Source organism: Rhinolophus hipposideros (genome assembly GCF_964194185.1).
Source record: "Rhinolophus hipposideros genome assembly, chromosome: 11".
Lineage (NCBI taxonomy): Eukaryota > Metazoa > Chordata > Mammalia > Chiroptera > Rhinolophidae > Rhinolophus > Rhinolophus hipposideros.
Genome location: NC_138057.1, coordinates 80,915,447 through 80,940,052, shown reverse-complemented (window position 1 = coordinate 80,940,052; position 24,606 = coordinate 80,915,447). Strand labels below are relative to the sequence as shown.

The window sequence follows — 24,606 nt, the reverse complement described above, 5'->3', positions numbered from 1 at the left end:
GCCTCCTCCCCATCCAGAACAGCGGGCACATCTCCTCTCAGATGCGGAAGGCACAGCTCTGATTTCTGACTGGGGAGAGGGCAGAGGATGAAGGTCGCGAACAGAAGCTAATGTCTCCTGGCACAGATCAAGGGGTCGAAGGACGCAGTGTGCCCACGGTGGAGGCCAGGAGCTGGTGCCTCTGGGCCGCTAGCTGAGTGCTTTGGGGAGTCCTGGGTGGAAGGAAGGCTGTGTGAGGCTGTCCCTCTCTTCTCTCATGTGTCACACCTCACCCGTGGTTACTGCTCCTACTTTTCCTCCTCTCTCCCACTCTGCTCAGCCATGCTGGCCTCCTCCCCGTTCCTCAGTCTCACCCCCCGTCAGGGCCTTTGCACGGCTGTTGCTTCTGCCAGAAGGCCCTCCCCCAGATTCCCAGGGGGCTCACTCCCCCACCTTCTTCAGGATTTTAGCTAATGTCACTTTCTTAGCGAGGCTGTGTCTGATGGCCACCCCACACACCCCATCTCCCTCTCCTGATCATTTAGCCCTCACGGCCATCTACCAACTGTGTGTATTTCTTTCCTGTGCAATAAGTATTTCAGACCAGACGAAGGAGAGGGGCTGGGGGGAGTAAAAGCCAGGACCAGAGGAAACTAGGGGACAGTGGAGCCAGCTTGGGGCAACTGTGATGGTCCTGGGCCCATCCTGGGTTCAGACCTCTGTTTATGAGCAAATGTGCTTGAGAGCAGCTTCTAGACACACTTACATCGGGGCCATGACCCAGCCCCGCTGAAGTTCAGAAGCACAGTTCTAAGTCTAGAATCTTCTAGTGAAGGCTCCCCAAGTCCCTATTAGGACTTTTCCACGAAAACAGTTTCTGGTTTGGGCTTCACTGGCCACAGCGTGTTGCCTTCCATCCAAGAACTCCCTGAAAATACAGGAAATGTGGAGTATGTGGGTGAGGTGGGTGGAGTACGGGGAGAGGAGATGAGAGAGACGAGAAAACAGGGCCGTGAGTGTCCCAGGGCCACTGTTCACAGTTTCAGTGCGTGTTAGAAGGGCCATGGCCCCACCAGCCTCGGGGTGCGTAGTAGAAAGGGACTAAGTGAGGGTTCACTGCTATAACAAGAAGCTTTACCTTTGGCTGTAATAGAGCAAGGGAAGGTGGGAGCACCCAGGAACCCGTGGATTCAGTTTCTCCATCTGCACAACAGGATGGAGGAGTGGGGGCCAGGGACTAAGCCACCCTTTGGCAATTGGGGGACGTGAAGAGTGTCTGTCCCCACGGGAGTATTTGAGTCCCATGGAGGTATTTCTGGTGGTCACAATGAGGCACCACTGACACTTTGAAGGAGTAGGGGTGGGGCAAGGAGGCCCAACTTTCCACAGCAGGAGGGAACATCCTTAGCCAGGAAGACTGGTCTGCCCAAAATGGCCCCGTGGAAACCCTGTACCCCCGGGGTGGTCCCGATGCTCTGTCCAGAGCCAGCCAGAGTCGGGCCCACTGCAGCCTATTTGGGAGGGGGGCGGGGGGACGCTCACGCCAAGGATCCGTGGAATTCGGCTCAGCTGGTGCTGTCTGGACCCACGGCCCTGGGCCAGTGCTGCCCATTATGGAAATGCTGTACGTCCGTGGCATCTAGTGCAGTGGCCGTGGGGCCCATGTGGCTACGGAGAGTTTAAAATATGGTAGATGTAGGCAAGAATCTGAATGTTTCATTGTAATTCATTTAAAACTAAGCTTAAATAGCCACTCGAGGCTAATGGCCACTGGACCGCATGACCCTGACGCCTCCAGGCACCAGCTCAGGCAGACACCGCTGCTCTGGCTAGACCCTGAAGCCCGGGAACCCTCCACCCCCGACTCCCTGGCCCTCTGCACGTTGATCCTGCATGGCACACATCGGCCTGGGACTCACAGCTGATGGACCTCGTCATCCTAGCAGCCCCTGTTCCCAGGAAGCTGGGGAACCTTCTCCTCAATGGGCAGATGAGGAGATGGAGGTCCAGAGAGGGAAAGCAAATTGCCCAGAACCACACAGCAGAGGGAGGAATGGGAACCCAGACCCCCACCTGGCTCTTTCCACCACCCCAATTGGTCAGAAGATTGGGGAGCCTGGAGAGTCATGAGAGGGGCTTGGTCAAGGTAGCCCCTCACCCTGACAATGCTTTTCAGGTAATAAAGTGTTTCCCCAGGTGCCCTTGTCACAAGGGCCAGGGAGCGTGTCTGCTTCCTAAGTAAGGAAATGGAGGTAGGCAGCTCAGAGTTTGCAATCAGACCTGGGGCTACTTCTGGGCTCCACGACTCCCTCTGGAATCTCAGCACCTAACTTTAGGTCCCTAAGCCTCAGTTTCCCCATCTGTCAGTGGGAGCAGAAACAGCCCCTATGTCGTGGGTTTATTAAGAGTGTTATCACAGAACCAGTGTGTGTGCGGCAGCTTTATCAATAGCATTGGGCATAATAATCCAGGGAGGGGGGTCGCTGTCGGAGCCAGGAGATGGGTGGGGCAGGGCTCAAGCAGTGGTCTCTGTAGGAGCCCCAACAGGCTGCCCTCAGGAGGGAGAGAAGGTCCAGCCTGAGAGTTGAAAGTGAGCAAAGTGTGTGTGTATGTGTGTAGGGCGGGGTTCGCTGTGGACGGTGGAAGTTTCTGGAACTGGATGTGATTTCTAATCACCACTATTCCTCCAGGGGACTCTGGGCAAGCCATTTCTCCTCTGTGAATCTTGATTCCCCCGTCGATGAGACTGAAATGCCACAAGTGCCTCTTGGGTGTATGGGGACAAAAGGGTGATGGTCAGCAAGAGGTCTGTGGTGTGAGGCAGGCTAGCCTGCAGTGTCTTCCAGGCTGCTGGCTGACCAGGACCCCTGTCTGGCCTGGCAGACCGACTTGATCAGAGGGAAGGGGTCTTCTTGGGCCAGAAGACCAAGGCCAGAGGCTGGGATGCTCCAGGCCACCCTCCTAAGCCCAGGAGAGCCTCTCCTCCAGCTGTCATCCGAGGCTATAAAAATGACGGAGGGCCGGCCGGTTCTCCAGCCTCTGCCGGGACCTGGCATTTGACAGCGATCGCGTCCTGTGACTTACGGTGCGGGAAGCCATGATTTATATGATGCAGTGCAGAGCGTATGGGCCCGTTTGTTCCCATCTGTAATGAAGTGGTTCGCAGAAGAAGAAGCAGCCACTTAGCTGACGTCTATTGGGGTGTAAAGGGGGGGGGAACGCGAAGGCCCATCCATCACCCTCTCTCTCCCCTAGAGGCTGTGCAGTGCTTTTGCTGAACTGGCTGATCACAGCCTCCTCTGTTACTCCCTGCAGAAACCACCAGAGAGCCGAACTTGGCCTTAAATGGGAGGCAGCTCAGAGGGGAGGAAGGTGGAGACTGACCAGGAAGTGTGAGGCACGTTCCCGCTCCAGCTCAGGGAGGGTGCTGAGACAAGGCTTTCTCTTGTGGGAGCAAGGCCACCCTGTTAGCTTTCACTGGGGGCCGCCCTATGTGGAGGCTTTACCATCTCGCTAGCCGGCATCACACTGGCCCCATTTTACAGAGGAGAAAACTGAAGGGCAGGGGGTGCAATGGTCTGCCTAAGTCACACATGCACTACAAGGCAGCATGGGCTTCTAACGCGGGTCCATTGCCTGGGGCTGTTATCTGCTTGTTCCACTGAGGACAGAGGAACCTGGGCTACTAATTCCACTTCACCTGAGCTGGCGCCCTAATGCTTTCCTGGATCTTTGCCATCTCATCTTTGGTGGTGGTGAGAGTTGTTGGGAGGGTTTCCCTTTAGGTGGGTGAAAATATCTATTTACCCTGCAACGGAGCAATTTCCCAGGCAAGTCTCTAACCAGCTAAATGGCTTGTCCTGCCTCCGTGGGCAGGGAAGCCACCCACAGTGACGAACGAGCCACTCTGCAGGGAAATGTTTAGTGTGTGCACCCAGCACACAGCAGCACAATTCTCCATCAGTAGGGGCTGGGGACGCGGGGTGAGTCTGCCCACAGCCAGGCGTGGCTTGTCTCCAGAAGACTGGCCCCTCCTAGAGAGATAAGCAGGGCTTTTGGGACACTGGACTCTAGACCACCGAGCTGGGTTATCCTTTCACTTCGTCGAAAGGCTGTGGAGGGGGTCTTGGTCCACGCAGTCCTGGTGGGTAAACTAGGAGCTGTCTTGGGATCCTCTTGGCCATGCAGGGGGAGAATGCTGGAATGGGCCATGATCTCAGAAAAGGGCATCGCCAGCCCCTTTGTTCTGGGCACACAGAGCTGTTTCATGGGGGTCTTCAGAGAGTTCGGGTGCACAGAGCTGGCATGAGCCCACAGGAACGGCATGGAAGGGGGAGCAGGGAGACGGTTCCCACTCAACCTTTGCCCCCACCAATGCTGACCATGGTGGGCCCACCGGAGCTCTGACCCCAGCTGGCTGGGCACCGAGGGGCGGGCTCTTCCAGCTTGGAGATGATCTCCGGCAGGGGCTGCAGACTCCATTCACCCTGCAAGGAAGGACCAGGAGGTAAACTGAGGCTGGAGGGGCAAAACGGGGTGCTACCTCCCCAGCCACTTTTCCCAATGGCCTCTTGGGTTCTTGCCCTCAAACTCACCTTGTCCCAAATCAAACTCACCTTCCCCTGCCCCCCGGTGGCTACTTGGGTGTCCTTACCTGGAGGTCACCCTGGCCTGTCCACCTCCCTGCCCACCCTCACTTCAGTCTTCACCTGAACAAAGCAGTCAAAGTCTCGGTCCAGGATGAGGTTTTAGCCATTTCTGCCCACAAGGTGAGTCAATCGCCATCTTTGCAAACACGTCAGGTGCCCACCCCACGCTACTCTCAGAGGAGTCAGTATCAGCCTTTCCCTTGGGGCTGGAAATGTTTGAGTTAGCAATTAATCCGGCTCCTGAACGCTCCCAGGAAATCTGCCTCCTGGATTTACAGAGCCTTCACTGTCTACCTCAGCGCCCTGCCTCCCACAGGCAGCTCCTGGGGGATAAATGAGCTGCCTTTGAATCCCCGTGTGTGTCTCAGATAAGGAGGCAAACCCGCTCCCAGTTTCAGGCTGTTTGGTTTCTCACCTGCCCCTCCCCCGCGCTTTATTTTTAGGCTCCGGGGGAGGTTGCAGGCACCCTGCTCATACCACCGAGATCAGTCCCCTCATGGCGCCCAGGAGAGGGTAGTTGCCTGCCCGTGTGGGTGCTATGGGTTTCTCCCTCTGAGGGCAGTCTGTCTGTCTGGGCCTGTCTGTCACTAGCTGATTTCTCTGACCGTTTTGGTGAGTGCTTCCTGCCAGCTCCTCGGAGGGGAGCCCTGTCACCTCACACTTGTCGTCTGCGGAAGCCGGGCTGATGTGGGCACAGAGGCGTGGGCAGCTGCAGGGGTTGTCACTGGGCACCCAGCGAGGGCTGAGGGTGTGGCTGAGGGTGGCCCACTTGCCCCACTGTGTGTGCCCCCAACACACCCACCGGGCCGCCTACCTGGAAGCGGACGGCCGAGGACTTGTTGCAGTGCATGGAGATGGGGGCGAAGCCATACAGGGCCTGGAGGACGTCGCGGTTGAAGGAGTTCCAGGGGACAGAGGCAAACTGCTCGGGCACGGAGGCCTGAGGGCAGGTGCAGACCTCCTCACTGTTGAACCTGGCAGGGGGAAGCAACGGCCCGGATGGGAGAGGAGCCCAGCAGGGCACAGGTGACACCTCCCTGCAGACGGGGTGGGGTCCCCAGAGTGGCCCTCAGCCCGCTGCCTCCACTGAGCTTCCTAAGAGGTTTCTTGGCCCTGCCTCCACACCAGAGATGGCTAGTAGGCTTCATCTCTTGTGCTACCTGGGAATGGCCGCTCCAGGACGGGGTTGAGGGTGCTTCTCAGGCCAGGTCTAAACTTGGCAGGAGACGCATGCGGGGATCGACTAGTGATGCCTGCCACAGGCTCCTCTGGGGACGGTGGAGGTACGGTTGCCACACGCATGCTTATCCTGCTCTGAGAACCTGCCCTGCCTTCCTCACTTCCACCCAGCTGCCTAACGGAGCCTGGGAGTTTCTTTGATGGGGCTCCCCTGCCGTGCCGGGGGACAGAGAGCACAAGCAGGCACACTGCCCGGAGCCGTCACCTGTTCACGAGGTGGAAATACTTCTGCAGGAAGCCAGTGTCCACGGCGCTCTTGCAGAGCTCCAGCTGCGTCTGGGGATAGTAATGCACGTAGTTGACACACATCTCCTCTAGGATGCCAAAGCCGCCCTGTGAGATGGAGAAGAGGACAGTCAGCACCGGCCCTGTGCACGCACACGCGATCATCGGCTGTAGTACATTCACTCATTCATTCATCAATCAAATGGCGCCACGCGGAGCTCTGCACTCTGCAGCCACACTGTGAGAACCGCTGGTCTAGTGAATGAACGAGGGAGGCGCCCCCCTACCCTCCAGTGGCCCACATGCCAGCTGAGGAATTAAGGTTTGTCCTCATGAAAGTGTAGACAGTCCTGAACCAGAAGCCCCGGGGCCCCAGGCAGGCGACAGGGAAGCCAGGGCGACTTACCACGGTGGCCAGCTTCCTGTCTCCCGTGTTGTATGTGCAGGAAGTAATGAGCACATCTCCCTGCAGAACCAAGCCAGCAGACACCCATCAGCACCTGCCCACCTGGGGAACAGGTGCTCTAGGCCTGTTCCATCAATCATTACTGAGGAGCCCAGCTGTGACGATTACAATTTGAGTCCCCAGGGAGGGACTACTCATCAGCTTCTGAGGTCCCTTAATACACGGACCACGGGCAGGCTGGCTAGTGGTCATGCGGACTGGGTGGTCATGTCTTAGCCCTCAGTGACCTTAGGAAAGCCCCACCTGGCCTAGGGTTCCCCTTCTGCATGGTTAGAAGCCCCACCGGTGACTTACATGCCCTCATCCCTCCCTAAAGCTATCGGGCTTTGTGGTCAGCTGACCAGGCGGGCGGAAGCACGGACGCACGTCACCTGGAATGCCGTCTGGTCCCAACCCCTTTGAGGCCTGTCTGTGAAGTGCTGGTGAGTCTCACGTGGGACAGTCTCACCATGGGACAGCCCCGCACTTGCCCTGAATGGACATGGTTGTAGAAGCCCTTTGCACGGACCCATCCCCACCGCCATCGCTTTCTGACTCTGCTCTCTGGGGACGGCACTCCCAGCCCTGACCGGGCACTCACCGGGTGGACAGACACAACCTTCTTCAACATGCGGATCTCCTGGGTGGAGAGAGGGGGGGACTTCAGAGAGCTGCTGACCCAACTCCAGCCGCCTCCCCGGCCCTCTGGGGTGTACGTCTGTCCCAGCCCCTTGGGTGAAGCTAGGACTGGCTGTTTGGCCTCTGCCAGGAAGGGATTAGAACAAGATGGTGGTTTCCAAGACAGAGGTTACTGGTCTGCTTGGGTCCCCCAAATCCCGCAATTCTGAGTCCCTCCGTTAGATTAAATCCTCAAGGGGGACGGGCGGCCCACTGTGCACCTTGTCAGGTATCTAGGCCTGGCCCAGAGAAGGAAGCCCGGCAGTGGGGTGCTGCTATGGCTGTTGGGAGAGAGTCACACAGGCTCATGTGGGGTGGGGTGGGTCCCTACCTGGAAGTGAGGGCTGTAATGGTCGTCCCTGTTCACTATCTCCCTCTCTCTGCCGTCCCGGGCCAGCACGGTGACCACCTTCCTCCCCGTCAGGTGTGTGTGGAGCTGAGAGGCGAAGATGTGGATTCCCGAGGGAGGCAGGGCCTGCGGGGTCAGGGGGAGGCAGGGCTGGACTACGTGGGGAACCCTGATGCCTGCGCTCCGCTGGTTGCTGGCACCGACCGTGGGCCACGGGGCAGCAACGACTGAGTCTGCTTCCCTAGAACGTTGCATTCCTGGGCCTCATCTTTCTTCCCATCAGTTAAATCCCATTAGAAAACGTAGAGGAAATGAGCTGGCCCCTACGAGCGACATCACCTAGCTCTTCCCTAGCAGCTACCAGGCCTGGAGCCCAAAGGCTCCTTTAGGTGGGAGTGGCTTCCTTTCAGGCCTGTCTTGAGCCCCTGGACGCCGATAGTTTATTCCGTGTTCATTCAAAGACCTTAATGCGAGCGACTGTGGGCAGGGCTGCCAAGGTGAGCACAGCCTGGCTCCTTGCTCTGCAGGCTCATGTCTGGTGGGCACAGTGCTGGGTCGTCCCATCTGGCGTTGCAGGCCCCAGCTGCCCCTCAGCATGACCTCGCTTCCCCTGCACGATTGCCGGGTGGCTTTCCCCTGCCGTCAGTCACCTCGCATTCTAGCTGTAGCACTGGCCACCAGAGCTGGTAGCTGGCAATACAGAAGAAGCAGGCCAGCCCTCCCATCCAGATGCCTCGCTTTGCTGTTAGGGCATAAGGGAATTTTCCAGACAACGGACGTTTTCCCCAACCTAATGTTAACTCTGTTTAGATAGAACGTTTCCTAAAATGGATTACACGCCACAGCGCTTTCTTCACAACTCGGTTATCTCCCTGACCATGCACCCCCGCGTTCTGCTCTGTTTCGTCTACACTGCCGGCAGCGCAGGCCGTCCCTTGTACTGCTGTGCTTCCTGCAGGTCACCTCGTCACCTAGGTGCTTTCCGTCCTGCCCTCCACCAGCTACTGTCCCTGCCCTTGTCATTAGCGATAGCTTTTTGCGCCCTTGCAATAATCTGCTGGCTGGGAAACCTTACGGCCACATTTGTGCCAAATGGGGCCGGGCCTGGCCCCCCCTACTAACACACTGGGCCCTGGTTTCCAGAGGCCAACAGCTGGCCCAGAGATTCACTGATGGGTGGAGAGGATGTGCTCTCCGGGGGCTGTGGTCTGAAACACCACACTTTTCCTTGGCTTGTCTAGCGGGACAAAAATCTAGAGCACGCCAGACTGAATGCAGAATGTATGCCCCTCGGTGATCGGCTAACAGAGAGGAGTCCCTTCAATGACTATTCCACACAAATGCAACATCTGAAACAACGTGCTGTGGAAGGGGAAGAAGAGAAAACAGTTCTTTTCATCTTCCTGCCGTAAGGTATTTGGAGACTCTGGTAAGAGAAGGCAGGTTCGCATTCTCAGGCCGGCAAGAGGCATGCTGACCTGGGTCCCTGCAACGGGCACTAACTTGGCCTGGGGCCACTCTCTCCGGTGGAGAGCTCCGAGGAGGTCACTGCCCAGCCCCAGGCTCAGGCCTAGGGGCTTTTCACACAGCAAAATATGTCACTGATGGGAACTCTGGGGGCACGGGAGAACATGTCAGATGCTGGGTGTGGTTACGATCTCTCACCCCTCGTCTCAGACCAAAGGAGCTGATGTACTGTTGCACGACCAAACGTGTCCTGCATAGTCTGACAACTGTCACCCTTCAGCTTGAGGACACTCTGCTTGCCTAGTGGTCAGAGGACCTGGAAGTTCAGGGAGCCCACCAGAAGGCAGACCCACTGTAAGCCACACCATGAAACTGTCCGCTGCGGTGGCACCACTTGGAAGGCGGACAGCCCTACTGCTGGCACTGAGACCCGGCGAGCCTCAATCTCCTTGTCTGTGGAACGGGGTGGTGACACTTACCTGTAGGCCTTTCTGAGAAGCCAACATTCACACCAGATTCTGAAATATCAGCCACATAATATAGAAAGAACTTGAACCAATAGCAAGGCAAACAACCCGTGAGAAAAACTGGACCCAGGTGAGAAACAGATAGTCACAGAAAAGAGCAAATGGCCAACAGATGAAAACATCTTCAAATTCTACAGACAGTCGGAGAGATTCACACTGAATGGCAGTGCAATGTTCCTCTCCACAGTAACTGAGAAAATATTTAAAATATTGATAACTTAGTGGGTGGGAAAGTCTGGGAACGGTGCACCCTCTCGTACTGCATGGGAACGGGCTTTGGGGAGAGCGTTTTGCCAAATTAAATCAAATTAAAGCTCCAGCCTCTGTGTGAGTAACTTCACATCTAGGAAATGGGCTGAAGAATGTTTTCCCACGTGCACAGGTCTTCCCTGCAAACTTCTTCCCCTCTGGAACAAGTCGACAGTGTCCTGGGCACCGCTGACTAGGGGACAGTTTAGCACAGGCCGGGGCTGGGTGAGGCAAGCGGACCCCGAGGGCACAGGGTTTGGGGGTCAATTCTACTCCCCCGAAAGCTGGGCTCCTCACTGTGTGCTCTGGGTCTCAGCGCTGACCTGCCATCCCATGGTCCCAAGAACCGGGGCTTCCTGGCATTTTACGCCCTGGGCACCTCACTGGCCTTGCTTGGTCTGCCCTAGTGAAGTCCACAGTGAAACCAGGCTGTGCGGTGCTAAGAAGCAGTGAAAAGGCAAGTCACAGGACACAGTTCACCAATTTGTTCCTGAACACGCCACGTGAGAGGGCACGCAGAAACATGTACGAGAGAAGTCTGGAAGGACACAGAAGAGCCACTGAGTGGTTCTCTCGGGGAGAAGGTACTGGGCCAGGGGGCTTTATCGTGAGCTGCCCTGCCTGCATTTGTGGTGGTGAATGCATGTCTATCTTACTCATGGCATGAGCGCATGTTTTAAAATGCAGCACCTGCAAGTACTAGCACGTGGTGTGGACAAGTGGGCGCCTGGTCATTGCGGGAGGGGTGCAGGTGCACACTCGCCCGCGGAAGGCTCCTCTGTGCACAGAGAGGAGAAGGGCCCTGGTGACGCTGCAGAGGGATTTAGGGGTGGAGGAATCCAAGCCACTCAGCCGCCCTTCCTTGGCCACCCCCTGTGGGGCCTCAGCAGGGGAACCACGGCCGCCCAGGCAGCCCCACTCACCATCTGCGTGCACTTGTCCGTGCAGTAGCCTGTGAGGACGAAGGCCATCTCCTGCGGGGGGATGGCCATCACGGGCGTGTACACCAGGCCCAGCTCCATGATCCCCGCATTGAAACGCCGCAGAGTGGCCGTGTAATACAGACGGATGCCGGAGGAGTCGCGCCGGCCTGGGAGATGGTAAGCGGGTGAGCAAAAGCCCTCCCTCTCCCCCACCCCGGCAGACTGACCCCCAGCCGCCCTCAGCCAGGAGGCCACACTGCTCACCCCAGCCTGCTCGCACCCGGGGTGTGTACCCAGAGCCCGCTGCCTTGTCCCCACACCTGGTGGTGCCAGGTGGACACGCTGCCAGACCTGTCACAGACTCACTGAACGCACACCGTGCAGTACCCATGTGGCAAGAAAGAGCCGTGGTTTCTGTGAAAACTAAGTGGAGGGCTTTGGGGAGACTTGGTAAAGGCAGCTAACTAAAATCGTGCTGAGTCATGTGGGGTGAGACGTCTGCCGTAGGTTTGCGAAGCTCGCACACACCTCGGAGGCTTGGGGAGGGCTTTGATGGTCTTCCCCCATGTTCAAAGGACTCTACACTGGAATGGGCCTGCAGGGAGACCTGTCGGGGAGGTTTGGGCAAAGAGGAGGCCGTGGAACTGTGTCCATTGGCCCACTCGTCAAAGATGGGCAAGCGAGAGTGTACCCGTCCACTGAAGTCGACCAGGAATGCTTAAGGTGCCTCCCTTCTGAGACTTCCTATGCCACTCCTGTGACTACTGTCCCGTGGGACCCAGGCAGCCCCAGCGTGTGAGCTGACTGAGTAGGCATCTTAGGAAAAACCTGAGCAGGAGCTGGACCCCCGGAGAAGCACAGCATTAAGGGTTCAGCCTCCTGGCTCACCCACGGTCTGGGTCCCACTTGGCCAACAGTGTGCTGTGTGCTCTCAGGCAAGTTGCTCTCCGTCTCTGGGCCTCAGCTCAAAGCCAAGGAGAATTCAGTGCTTCTGCCCATCACCGCCCAGCCACACCTGCCCGCTCTTCTTGCAGTTGCTAATTGGAGAGTCCATGAAGCTCCCCGCCAGCCTCCGAGTGGTCATATGAAGCTGAGAGTCAGAAGCCCAGGGATGCTGGCACCCACGGGCACAGCCACACAACCATGTGGCCCTCAGTTGCGTTTCCCCTGCCCTACCCCTGCCTGGAGTGGGTCAGTGATGAGGCTGTGAGGACTTCGGGTGGTTAAGCGGCTGATCACTTGGGAGAGACATGGTCGTGGCCCAACCCCTCGGAGTGTACAGTGGAGCTGGGAGGTGGGTATGAGAGCCTGGGTAACCAAAGAATCATCGTCCCCAATTTACAGATGAGGAAACTGAGGCTCAGACCCTACGCAAGATCGCAGGTTCTGGGAAAAGACTGAACTGGGATCGGAGCCCAGGGTGTTGTTGGGGAGCCCAGTGGCTCCCTGCCCATTTGATCTGAGGTGGAGCCAAGAACATCCCCTCTTGCCTCTGCCTCCCTCCCTCCCTACTCCACACTCCCCTGTAATGGCCAAGCTCACAGCTTCTATATCCCTGGGCTGACAGTATCAGTGGGTAACAGTAAAAAGGGAGATGCAATTGGTCCAAATTCACATGGAGGTTAAATAATGAAATAATTGTGGAATTTTGATATTTATAGAAAAGCGGCCTGTCTCCAGATTTGTGAAGTGACACGAGTGTCCTTATAATATTTAGCAAAGAGTCCATAAATACAACCCGATAATCAGGAAAAGACAGACTTCCCAGACGCATACAGAGTTTTGAAAAATCTATTTGCTTTCGGTTTTAAATGAGCAGTAAATCCTGTATCATGCTAAGGCCCAAGTTGACTTATGCCTTTCTCTGTCCATGCTAGATAATTTCAGCGGCAACACCAAATGTCCGTTATGCCTCCAGGAAGAAAATCCCTGGCAGCCACGGGTTCTGCACAGCCTGGGACCCACCTCCAGGTGGGACTGTTACGTGCACGAGCTTTTCCAGCTTCAGTAGAGCTGTGGGAGGTGAGCAAACATGGCCAGGGGACAGTCACCCACCCAGGGTCATGCAGCTAGGGAGGGACTGGCTGGGACCCAGCCTGGCGCTGATAACCTTACCTGGCAGGCTATGTCTGCTCCTCAGTTACACAAGTGAAAGTAAATGTCTTTTTTGTTTTTTATAAAGAGAGAGTGAGAGGAAAGAGGCCTCTGTGGGTACATACGGTGGGAGATGCTGGTGAAACAGGAACATAGTTTCAGGTTCTGATACGGCATCAGCGGGCATCTCCGTCCAGCAGACTGACTCTGGTTGTACACCTTCAGGCACGGGGTGACCCAGCAGCCCCCACTGCCTGGCCCAGCTCGCTTGCCCGTCCCCTACACTGCAGGCAGGACACGCAGTCCGGAACCAACAGTTGACTGAGGCCTTACAGTTTCTGTCTAGTGATTGGCAGGCCAAGTCACTTTGCTGGACCTGAGGTCTGGCGTGTAAACTGGGGACCCAGATCGCTCCCCTGCATCACATGGGGCCTGAGGATTCGTGCCCATCGAGTGGTGAGTTGGGTACAAAGTCAAACAGGAGACCTGAGAACCTGCACCTGGGCAGACATCGCCAATCAATCCCAGCACTGCCCCGCTGGGACCAGGGTGACGTCAGATACCTTTCCAACTGCTCGTGCCACTGCTGAGGGTCAGGGAAAGGAGCCGACCCTGACACAAAAACACGTGGGGAGAGTCCCATACGCACACTCACACTCGAGGCACACGTTTGCTCTGTTGTGATGTGTTTTGAGAAGCCAGAGGAAAGCTCATAGCCAGAAACGTCCCCAGTTGAGCCAGGGGACAACTTGCCCTGAGGACAGTTCTGGGAGCTGTGCCTCCATCAGTCAGGCCATTGGAAGGCGGGTGGTAGGCAGGGACCATGCTGGCTCTGAAAGGCCTGCATCCTGCCATGCTACCAGCTGCCCTGTCCTGGCCCAGTCTGTTCTGGGAGGGCAGAGCCACCATGCCTGGGTGCTGGCAGGTCACCCAGTCTGGGATGAGGGGTGGCTCCTGTTCTGAGCAGACTCAGAAGTTAGACTTCTGAGGAAAGTGGCACATGGAACCCTAGCTTCCTGCCCTGGCTGGTGCCACAAAGTGAGGATAGAGTGTGGAGAGGAGGGGGTGGGCCGTTTCCTCAGACTGAGCCAACATCTAAGCGATTCCTTGAAGCTTTGGAGTCAGACCAGCCTTGCCTGGGTCATTGCAAGGCTGCATGACGGAGACTGTGGAGACAGTCCAGAGCCAGACCTCTGTCTCCCAGAATCCCTACTCATTACATGGCCCTGGTGGGGTCCCTTCACTCTGGGCCTTAATTTCCTCATCTGCAAAATGGGCAGAAACCTCTACCTGCATTTCCCAGGGGCTGATACCTGGGACAGCGCCACGTCCATGAGCTGGTGTTTGGGGAAGGAGGTGTGTGGGGGTGCCGAGCCAGCTTGGTAATGCCCTGCCCGGGAGCCCACTGCAGTCATGGGAGATGGATGGATAGTGAACGAGAGACACGAGAGGGGTGCGTGCCTCAGTGGGTCGTATAACAAGGAGGCTAGACGCTGGGGAGAAGTCCAGGGCTGAACAGACACCCCGATTATCCTCCTGACTCGACATGGCTGAGTTGAAGCGTTTCCGAGGGGAGGACAGAGGTGGGGCCTGGAAAACAGCCCTCGGAGCTCCCTACCTTGTATCTTCAGCGGGTTGTGGTAATGAACCTCCAGGCGGAGAAATCTGGAGGACCCAGGACCCCCAAAAGCAAGGCCAGCTTCCTCTGGATAGTAGAAGGCCTGCAGGGAGCAGGAGGGAGGGATGCCAGGCGTCAGGTACCACAGCCCGACAGACAGGCCGGGGTGTACGATGGGGTTCCTGGACAGGAGTTGGGGCAAACCCATGCAACTGTTGGGGCCTGAGCTGCAGTGGGTTTAGAGGGACAGCTGAATTAGAATGATGTTGTTCTGCTGACAGGAAGCTCATTACCAGTCCACGCGGCTGGTTTTATTGGACTTGGGGTCAGGGAGTCGGGGCTCTGGTGCCCCTGGGCCAGCTGACCGCCCAAGACCCTGGACAGCCCTTCCCAGCCTCCTCTGGACATGGAGGAAGCTGAGGAAAGCCCCACGACATCACTCAGGGAGGCCCCGCCACCAGCCAGCCCAGGACCACTCTGTGTACAAACCCTCCAAGTCCAGTGGGGACAAGAGATAAGTACCGTGAAGAGCATAGCTCGTGGGGCTTTCGCATTTTTATAGAAAAGTAACAAAGGCTGGAAAAAGCCTTCATGGCTCAAGAGTGGTGAAATGCAGGCAATGTACAGACAGCTGGGGGTGTTTGGACGTGGGCCCTCTCTGGTGGTCTCATGAACACCCCCAGTGCCCCTTTTTGGGGCCTTTCAAATAGAGAAGTGGGGGACACAGAGGTGTGGAGGAACAGAGGCCCCCAAAGATCCTGGAGGGGGCCCGGGAGGTGACACGGGAGCACAGGGCACGCACCTTGGCGCCCAGGGCCCAGGCGGCCAGCACGTGGCGACAGTAGTTGAGGCGGTCGGGCTTCATCTTGGAGTCACAGGGACCGCTAAAGCGGGGGACACTCTCGAACTCGGCGGCACACTGGAAGACCTCCATATGGTGCACGAGGGCCTCATTGCCCTTGGTGACGATGGGCTCGTACTGCGGGGTGAAGGGCACACTGAGCCTGGGCAGTAAACACCCGCCCACCTGGCTGCTCACCCCCACTGGGGAGGCCTCTGGTCCAGCAGCTCCTCTCCACGGGCCTCTGCTTGCCCATCTGTAAAATGGGGCGAGGGGTTGAGCAAGGCCATTTCCAGGGATGCTTCTGGGGCTCAGGGGTCTGAGGGTAGAGCCACCAACCTGGAACCAGGCAGAATCTGCCAGAAGCCCGGGAAGAGCTCCAGAGCGAAGGAAATGAGGACCAGACAAGTCATTTCCTGATCAGGTGGGGACAGGAAGGCAGCTGTCCTTGTGTGAACATGGCAATGGCTGGACAAGGACACAAGAACTGCCCCGAGGCTGAGCCTGCGCCCAGGGACCAGAGGCAGCACCAGTCAGGCCGGCCGTTTCCTGCTGTGTGACTCAGCTGCACTTCCTCCCCTCGGAACAGGGATGATAACACCTAGCGCTGCCTGAGCACCTCTGTGGTGATGGAGTGGGGGACCGCCCCTCCCCAGTTCAGGCGAGTAGTGGGCATTCAGCAGCTGTTGTCATTACTATCCTATCTCCAGGTCGGTGTTTAGAGCAATTGAGTTCTGAGTGGAGCAGCTTTTCAATGAAAGCCATTCCAGGCCCAGGGAAGACTCAGAAATCAAGATATCAGTTGCGTTTGGCCCAGGCTGGGAAGCTGGGGTGCAGAAGCCCTGGGAGGTTGGGTGTGAGCAGAGCAACAGGGACCAGAGGGGACTTGTGGCTGCAGGAAGTTCACGGGCGCCTAGGGTTCAGATCATAGCAGGGCACCTCGTTTAACCAGGACCATGGACAGCTCTCCAGGACCCAGACGTGTCACGGAGGCCCCAGGTGGAAGGCAGAGCTGGTACAGGACCTGGGCCCCAGACCCCTACATACCATGACGATGTGGTGCCTGGCGAAGCCATCCGGAAGCTCGCTGACGTAGCACCAGTAGGTGGTCTCCCGCCCGGGGACCAGGACGTCAGGGGCGCGGATCTCCATGGTGAGCATGTCCGAGGGCAGGGCAGGGGTGGAGATGTTGGGCTTCAGCAACTGCACCCTTTGCAGCCCTGTCTGCAGGACCGAGGTGTTGATGGCCTCCAGCGACGGGAACGGCTGCTCCAGGATTCCGTACACCAGGTGGACGGTGCCATCCTGCAGCCAACACAGGGCTCGGCGCTCGCCCGCTCGCACCCCTGAGTGGGGTTCCGTAACCCAGGGGATGCCGGGTCCCTGCCCATCCTTGCCTGCTGGTGACATGCCTGACACTGAGCATGCAGAGCTGCACTGACAAATGCGACCACCACCAGCCCCATTGGTATTGGACAGTGTGGGCATAGAAAGTTCTAGACAGACTCAGGGAGGAAGGGGGCTGGGTTGGCTTTCTCAAGGTGCTGCCATGGATGTAAACCTGTATCCACTTGTGGGTTTTCTGAGCGCTGGTGGACGTACGTATGTGTTTGTGTTTGCGGTGGTGACTAATTGCTTTCTGAATTCATGGCCACATCAACCCAGGAGCCCCCTAGCTGCCCTCTGCACAGGGCATCAGAGCTCCAGGCAGGAGCCTCCCCGACACCCGGCCTGGAGGCTGGGCTGAGTGTACATGGGCCCTGGCGGACTCCCGGCAAAGTTCTCGGAGACCGTCCTTGCCTGCCCTGGCCTCATCCTCGGGGAAGGTGGGGCAGGAAGGCGAGGACTCAGACACCTCTTCCCATGCCAGCTCGACCCCACCATGCCAGGAGCCTCTGGGCACATCCTTCCCCTGTCTGGCCTCAGTTTCCTCCATTGGCACCTCACTGCCATATCACATGGCTTTGTCACAGCCATACCATAAGGTTAAAAGGATTTTGTCCCCAAGGGCAAGGTGGGTTGTTTCTCCCTAACTGGGGGTCTTGGAGTAGCGTGAGAAGCCTGGGATTTTGTGGCTCCGCTGTGGCCGTGAGCTCCTAAGCAGAGCTGGTCAGGCCTTAGAGATCGTTTAGTTCCCCTCCACAATTTACAGACAGGGAAACGGAGGCCCAGAGGAGAATGGGATCTGCCCTGAGCCGCACAGCAAGTTGGCAGCAGGGCCAGGTTGGGAAACTAGGTCTCCTGAGCTCTTTTCAGAATTCCACCTGAAGATGATGACCAGGAGGAGACAAATAGTGGGGAACAAGCTCACTCTGCTCCCAGGTTGAGAGGCGTTGGGGCAGGACCCTCAACTAGAAACGTGTCAGCTCTGTGTCCACTCAGAGCAGCTCCTGGGAGACCAGAGGCTGAGAGCAGAGCTGGTCTCCAAACTGCCGTGTCCCGCCCCCCACCCAGCTGCATCTGGTCCCTCCTTGGCTTTCCCTCTGTGCACATGGTAACCCGGGGACGCGGCTACCACCCACCTCGATGAGGTAGTCCCGGGGGTCGCAGGTGCTAAAGGGCCTTTTGAAGAGCAGGGACAGGCCTTCCGGGGTCCTCTGTGCCTGCAGCAGCTGGTAATCCTGCTGGGAGTCCAGGTGGATCTGCCCATTCGGGTCACTCCAGGCGTCCTGCAGAGACGAGCACAGGCCCAGAGCACCAGAGGCCCAGACGGAGGGCGTCTGGCCCACAAGTTGTCCACCCACCGTGCGGCTCTGTCGGACAGGACACACCAGGCCTGTGGGTCCAGGGCTGTGGGCCGGGGGTGGGCACTCACTCCCACTTTCCGTGTCTGCCTGGAGACAGCATAACTGCTCTCACTTCCTCTGGGACCATGAACTAGGGCTCCCCCAGGGCTGGTTAGCCTTGAAGATTCCCAGACCTCTGGGTGGGACCCGGGAATGTGTATTGCTAAGAAGGTACCATGATTGGGAACGGGGGTGGGGGGAGGGCCCTTAGACAAACATTGCTCCCCTTGGTCTGCGGAAGGAGGGATCATGATGGTGCATGGAGCCTCGGAGAGGGGAGACTTAGAGACAAGATAGAGAAGAGACAGAGAGATGGGGCTGGTCGGGGGGAGGCCACAGAGAAACCAAACACAGTGTTTAAGGTGGCGCTCACTGTCAGGGGCCCACTGTGCCCTTGTGCAGCCCTGAGAGTGAGTGCCACCTTAAACATGGCGCCCTAGGTGTCTTGCTTCCCTCACCTTGGTCCTAGCCTTGCTTGCAGAGGGTAAACTGAGGGCCAGGGAGGAAACAGACCTGCTGCATTTTCCCAGGATGTTGGCAGCTGGCAGGTCTGGCTGACCCCTGCCCTTGTCTACCCCCAGCTGCTTCCCTTGCACCAGAAGGTTTCAGGCCAGTGTCGGGAAAGAAGGCCTGGGGCAGAGGCTGGCGTGCGGCGAGGCTTCCCCAGCGGGCAGGCTTCTGTTCTGACTCAGGAACCCCACGGGTCCTTGGCCTTAAGACTTTTTGTTAACCCTGCTTCCAGGCCTAAGCCTATCTTCTACATTTCCTTGAGAAAAAAGGAAACCTGCACAAGATTTTGCAAAATTTTCCCTAGAGAAACGCAGCACAGAAAGGCTCCTGCTGGGGCCACTGCTGGTTTGCAGGACTAATTTTAAACGGAGGCAGAAAGTCCGCTGTGATACTCGAGCTGGAATGCTAGAATGTATTTGTTGAACATATTGTTAAAGGAGGAAAAACAAGTCTGACATTTGTTGGCATAGGAATTTGTTGAGCAAATGAATCTTGCAGTGTGCCGGAGGGTGAAGTCGCCTCGGCTCTCTTGGCAGCCGGGAAAAGCAGCCCCAGGAGGAGTGCGTACTCTGACAGGGGCCCTGCTGCTCCGAACAGACGTCTCTGAACGGGGGCTGCCCGGGGCTCTCTTGGCCGTGACCCCCTGAACCACGGAGCGTCCCTGTGTGGGAGGCAGGGCAGCCTGGGGCCAGAGCTGAGCCCCAACCAGCCAGCTCCCGCCTGTCCTACCTGGGTGACCCCACGCAGATGCTGCCGGTCACCCAGCCTCCTGCCTCACCTGTGACGTGGGCAAAGCGCCCGCCTGCAGACTTTGCAGGGGATCGAGTGAGGCACAGTTGGGTTCCAGAAATATCAGCCAGTGTCAGCTCTCGTGTCAACTCACAAAACCCCGAAGAAGTGGAGAGAGATCATCCCCTCACTGTGCTGATGAGGACGCTGGCTGGGCGTTCGGAGCTGGCTGCCAACTCAGCCTCACCTGTCCTGATGGACAGATGGAACGCGGGTTCCAGCGGGTTCCCCACGTCACAGGTGAAGAAGGTGCCATCTAACTTTAAAAAGTGTTTAATCTTTCTATGTCTGTTTATGGAGAGTTGGGGTTCATGCCCAGAGAGATCCTGACGCCAGGCCCATCTGGGGAGGAAGGCGTGGGGCGGGGGTGGCTCAGGGCAGGTGCGGGGGCCCCCATCCTGGGACCCCCCCTTCAGCTTGTCGTGGCCCCAGAGTCCCTCTAGTTTGAAAGGAAAATCCCCCTTTCTCCACCCTTTATGGCAAGAATAGGGAAAAATTGGAAGGCAAGGAGTCAAGAGGTCAACCCTGTGGGTTTGTTCCACCCCTGGGTGGCGGGGCGGTGTCTGCACCTGCTCACTTCACCTGCGTGTGCAAGCTCTTGTCCTGCCAGAGCTGCGTCCTGGCCCGGTGTGCATGCCGGCTGTGGTACTTAGCCACACGCGACTACTAGGCGTGTTGGAGGGTGTGGGTGCGAGTGGACACTGTGGGATCTGCACTCGGGGGTGGCACATACATGGCGTAGTGTGTGTTTATGTGGCGTGTGTGTCCTTCCTATGTTTATGCTCCTTGGGCGCCCCTGTTGTTTGGGGTGTGTAGTCGAGAACCAGGGAAGACATCTGTTTCCCATTTTGTCCTCGAATTGGCATCTCCAAGACACCCAAGCTTGGGACATAGGCTTGACTAAGATCAGAGTAAACCTGAACAGAGTAGCGAGAGAAAAGTTTCCTAAGGATGGTGGGTGTAAGAGGACGGGCAGCTAGGGGGCTGGGGAGGGCAAGCTGAGGCCGGAGGAAAGACTTACCCCAAAGTAGGCGCTGCCCCCGTTGGTCCAGAGCACGACCAGGTCGGCGTTCTCCAACTCACCACGGTCCGACATCCCAAACAGGACCCCGGCCTTGAACTCCCGCACCAGGAGCTGGAAGTGAACCATCTCCTGCACGTAGCTGACATTCCATGAGAGCTCCAGGGTCCCCTCAGGGTCCAGGGGGATGTGGTAGGGGAAGGGGCTCTCGGCGGGGACCGAACCCTGTAGTGCGGCCACCAGGATGACCAGGAAGACGGCCACGGCTGTGCCATACATGGAGGCAGCCTCGCGCACGCTGGGCCGGGGGACCTGCATGGCTGGGTGAGCTTGGCCGCCCCACCTGGCCATTTATATCCCTGGCCCTCTGAGCGGGTGGGTCCAGGCTGCACCAGTAATCACATTTGTCTGGTGGGGAATCGAATTGTCCCAGTGACCCTCCCACCAGCTCGTGCCTCAGGCCAAACGCTTTGCCTCCCCTGCTCTCCTAATAGGCATTAATGACACATGGACATCATCAGTGGGAATTGAAGCCGACTGGCTGAGTTTGTCCCCTCGGAACTGTCTCTGAAGAGCTGTCCGGAAAGTGGCTCCTTCCTGCAGCCAGAAGGCCTTTCAGACGTCCTCCAGCCAGGCACTGGGCTGACCACCATGCAGGCTCTCCTGATCTGTCCCCCTGCAGCTGACAAGATGGGCTTCATGCTGTCCCATCCGTGGATGGGCAGACTGAGACTCCAAGGTTATCTCCAAGGTGACGAGTGAGCAATGAAAGCACACTGCTCTGGGCCCAGCCCAGTGAGCCATTTCTACAATGCTGGTGGGTGGGCCAATTTCAAACTAAAAATACAAGACAATCCTCTAAATAGGCCCTGTGTTTAGACACTCTCCACAGCCTGCTGTTCCCACTTTTGTCTCTTCTCTATTTCCCCACAGGCTCCAGCTGGCACCACGGCTGCTCCAGAAGGAGTGGGTACACTGCTGGGGGTGGGGGCAGATAGCACAGTGGGTACACAGAGCTGGGGGTGAACACTGCAGGGCGCATTTCTGGGGAGTAGACTCGGTGATGCCTTGCTGAGGGGTACAGTGTACGGCGCCCTGCTGGTGGGCGACAGACGTGAGGAAAGGGGTGCACGTGACAGGCCTCCTTCCCTGTCTCCAAAGCTCCCAAACCCATGACCTCCTCTAGCCAAGAATGGACCCAGCCTGAATTTGAACCCTCCAGGCCAGCCAGCACATCACACCATTTCTCCACACACCACAGGGCCTTCCCACAGTCTCACAGTGCGGAGAGCCTCGAGTGTCAGTCTCACCACACCTAAGCTCACGCCCATCCTTCTCTGTGCAGAGTGGACTCCACATGTGCTGCCACTTCCAGGAAGTTTTCCATGATTGCTGCCTGCTCTGAACTCGGCCCCCTTCCCTTGGGCACCTGACTCCCTCCCTCCCTCGTTTCCTCCTTCCTCTTCCTATTCCTTCCCTCTTTGGAGAAACCGAGAACCCACTGGTGCCCATGTCACCAGCTGCTGCCCAACTTTAAGTCCTCGAATAGTCCAAAAGATGGGCCTTGAGTAGGCTGTGCTGGACTCTGGTTTTGCTCTGAACTCTGTTCCTTAGGAAGGAATGATGGTGTCTTTGCATGCATATGAAATTTGGAGAAAGTTCCAGCCCTCCCCGGGCCCTGGTGGGTGGTGCTCTCTGCCTCCCAGAGGTCAGGTGGTCCTGCAAAGCCAAACCAGGCAGAAGAAAGAAAGACGAAACAAAAGACCCTGAGGACCCTCCCCCTCGAGGGTCATGCTGTGGGGACAGAGCCCCGGAAAGCAGTTTTCAGGCTCTCGGCCTTACGTGGAAGGGTGCTGGCTCGGGTAGTAGATGGCCGTCAGCTGTGACTAGTTGGCCGTCAGCTGTTACCAGTGAGCCATTAGCCATTGATATAACTGCTAGGGCTAGGTTGATGGGTTGGTTGGCAGAGAAGCAGACGGCAGGTTGCAGATCGTGTGGCTCCTGCTTCCTGTGTCTCCAACCCAGCCGCCAGCGAGACTATAGTGGTGTGACTCCCCTATCCATGGCTCTGTGGGTGTTCCTTTTTGGCCTCGCCATATCTTGCATTCTTGTGCGGGGAGCGGGAGCTGGACCCTGCATGACACGTGTTCACCCCGACACACAGGCCAAAGCAAGTGAGAGCTAAACGCATAAACCACTGGGTTGTAGGGTGTGTCACTCGCTGTCATGGAACTGACACCAAAATGGCTGCGCTCCCCGGGCCAGGGGCTGTCTGCCCCATCCATCGCTGGGCCCCATTCCCAGCACAGTGACACAGAACTGGAGGGAGACAAAGTGTGGTGAAGTGAGTGAGTGAAGGAATGAATGAATGAGAGGGGGAGTGGCCGCACAGGGCGCCATCCTGGGCCTGAGAAAAGATGTGGAAAGATCATGGGCCACAGAAGCAGTTCCTGTGGGGCTGGCACTAGTGAGAAATCGCAGCTCGGGAGGATGAAAGGGGCTTACGTAGAACGTGGAAGGACCGTGTTCTGATGGTTGGGGAGAACCAAGGGGTGCGGGCTACAGGATCAAGCCCAAAGGCTTTTAAGCAAAGCCGCCTGATCAGACTGGTCCAGGCCTTCGGAAACCTGAGACCAGGCTTCGAAGGGCTCACCCGAGAGGGAGTCACCCTCATTCTCCAAATTCTTTCCAGAACCTCCTCATCTGGGCCACAAGCAGGCACCTGGCATTTGCACCCTGGACGTGCAACCCCGTCCCTGCCCCAGGATCAAGGAACAGCCACAAGAAGGGGTGAGACAAAGCCTTTCCTTGGGTGTGTCCTCGAGTTGCTGGTGCACATGGTGACAAAAGCCAGCAGGTGCAAAGCCTTCCTAGGTGGCTCTGGCTACAAGACAGGCATCTAGTGAGATCCCCCTTCATTATGCACCTTCTGGGGGTGTCAGCACTCGGTTCGAATCCTGCTGGGTCCCATCTGGCCCTTCAAGGACAATTTTGCACCCAGATCCTCGCCCCATCTGGAACCAGAGCAGTTAGATGACAATAGTTTGTCCCCTGGCTCCCTCAGCCCAGTAGTTCTGGGGAGTGAGAGCGGCAGTGAGGCCTGGGAGCACGGGCCTGGGGTGGGGGTCTGGAGCCCTGATGCGGCTGACCTCCAGCAGCTGAGCCCACCCCCGGCCTCTGCTCCTCTCTGGATACGGGGTCAACAGTCGCTCAGAGCACTGAGGAGGGGGCCTGTGCAGCTCTCAGGAACCAGCAGAGTGCTACGTAATCCACGTTTGTTTTTAACAGGATTCAAAAGACTCTCTTTCTGCAGGTCAGAACTGGGCTGGAACGCTGCCTTCCACTTGCATCTCACAAAACTGACTCAGTTGACTTCAGAAATCATTCCGGAGTACTAGTAATTAACGGGAGATGGGAAATATGGCCACACCCAGCCCTTCACCTGCTCTGTTTCATTTCTCCCCCTCGGCTTTGGGTTCCCGGGTCTGTGACTATCCTCAAGCTCCAGGAGGTGAAGCCTCAGAGAGGTCAAGCACATGCCTGTGATCAAGGGGGCTCTTTTCTGGGGAGCATGGGGTGCTGCTCTCGGAGGTGGTCAAGGTCAGGGAAATTCCACTGGAGTCAGGAGGACGGGACGCTCGGGTGAAAACTGCAACCAGGAAGGAAAGCCACGGAGTCTGCCCCTCGGCCGGGTGGGAGAGTCTTAGTCCAATCGATGGCCTCGGCACAATGTGCATTAATGGATTTTAAAAACAAGCAATCTGACCCGGGGTACGGAAGCAGCGCTCAGCTATCCTGCTCTGGTCACATCCGGTGAGACACCTGCCTGTCCCAGGCGCCCTCTGGACACTCCAAGTGCTGAGCCAGCCAGCCCTCCTTGTGTGCCCTCGGGGTGGGGGTGCTCTGGCCCCCTCCCCCCAGCTCTGCTCTGGTACAAGTTGCCCTTCAAAGGCAGGGTAGGGGTGGTACCCGGATGCGTCATCACCACCCCGTCAGGAAATAAACACTGTTCACGGCTCAGTGCCTGGCTCTCCTCCAAGGCACTTCGACGGCTGACCTCATTTGGAACCAATTTCAGCGTTTTAATAAGCCCTTTGCTTTTCCGCATCTCGCTGGAGCTGTCATCCTTCGCACACTGTCATCCCCCGCCGCTTTCGCCACGTGAGGCCAGCTCCACTGACTCCCCACCCCCCGGACTGGAGCAGGTGGGGGGTGCT

At 57.5% G+C, this 24,606-nt stretch overlaps 1 protein-coding gene across 1 annotated transcript; it reads right to left on the bottom strand.

Annotated features, from left to right (window-relative positions):
* Positions 1-4,334: 4,334 nt before the first annotated feature.
* On the bottom strand, positions 4,335-20,707 carry DBH (dopamine beta-hydroxylase; the record flags this gene model as incomplete). Its single annotated transcript, XM_081067343.1, has 12 exons — positions 4,335-4,466; positions 5,443-5,602; positions 6,073-6,200; positions 6,499-6,558; positions 7,139-7,177; positions 7,547-7,690; positions 10,731-10,897; positions 14,443-14,545; positions 15,245-15,421; positions 16,331-16,588; positions 17,806-17,952; positions 20,390-20,707. 12 exons carry the CDS (start codon positions 20,705-20,707, stop codon positions 4,335-4,337), a joined length of 1,833 nt encoding a protein of 610 aa, XP_080923469.1.
* Between the last annotated feature and the right edge of the window lie 3,899 nt (positions 20,708-24,606).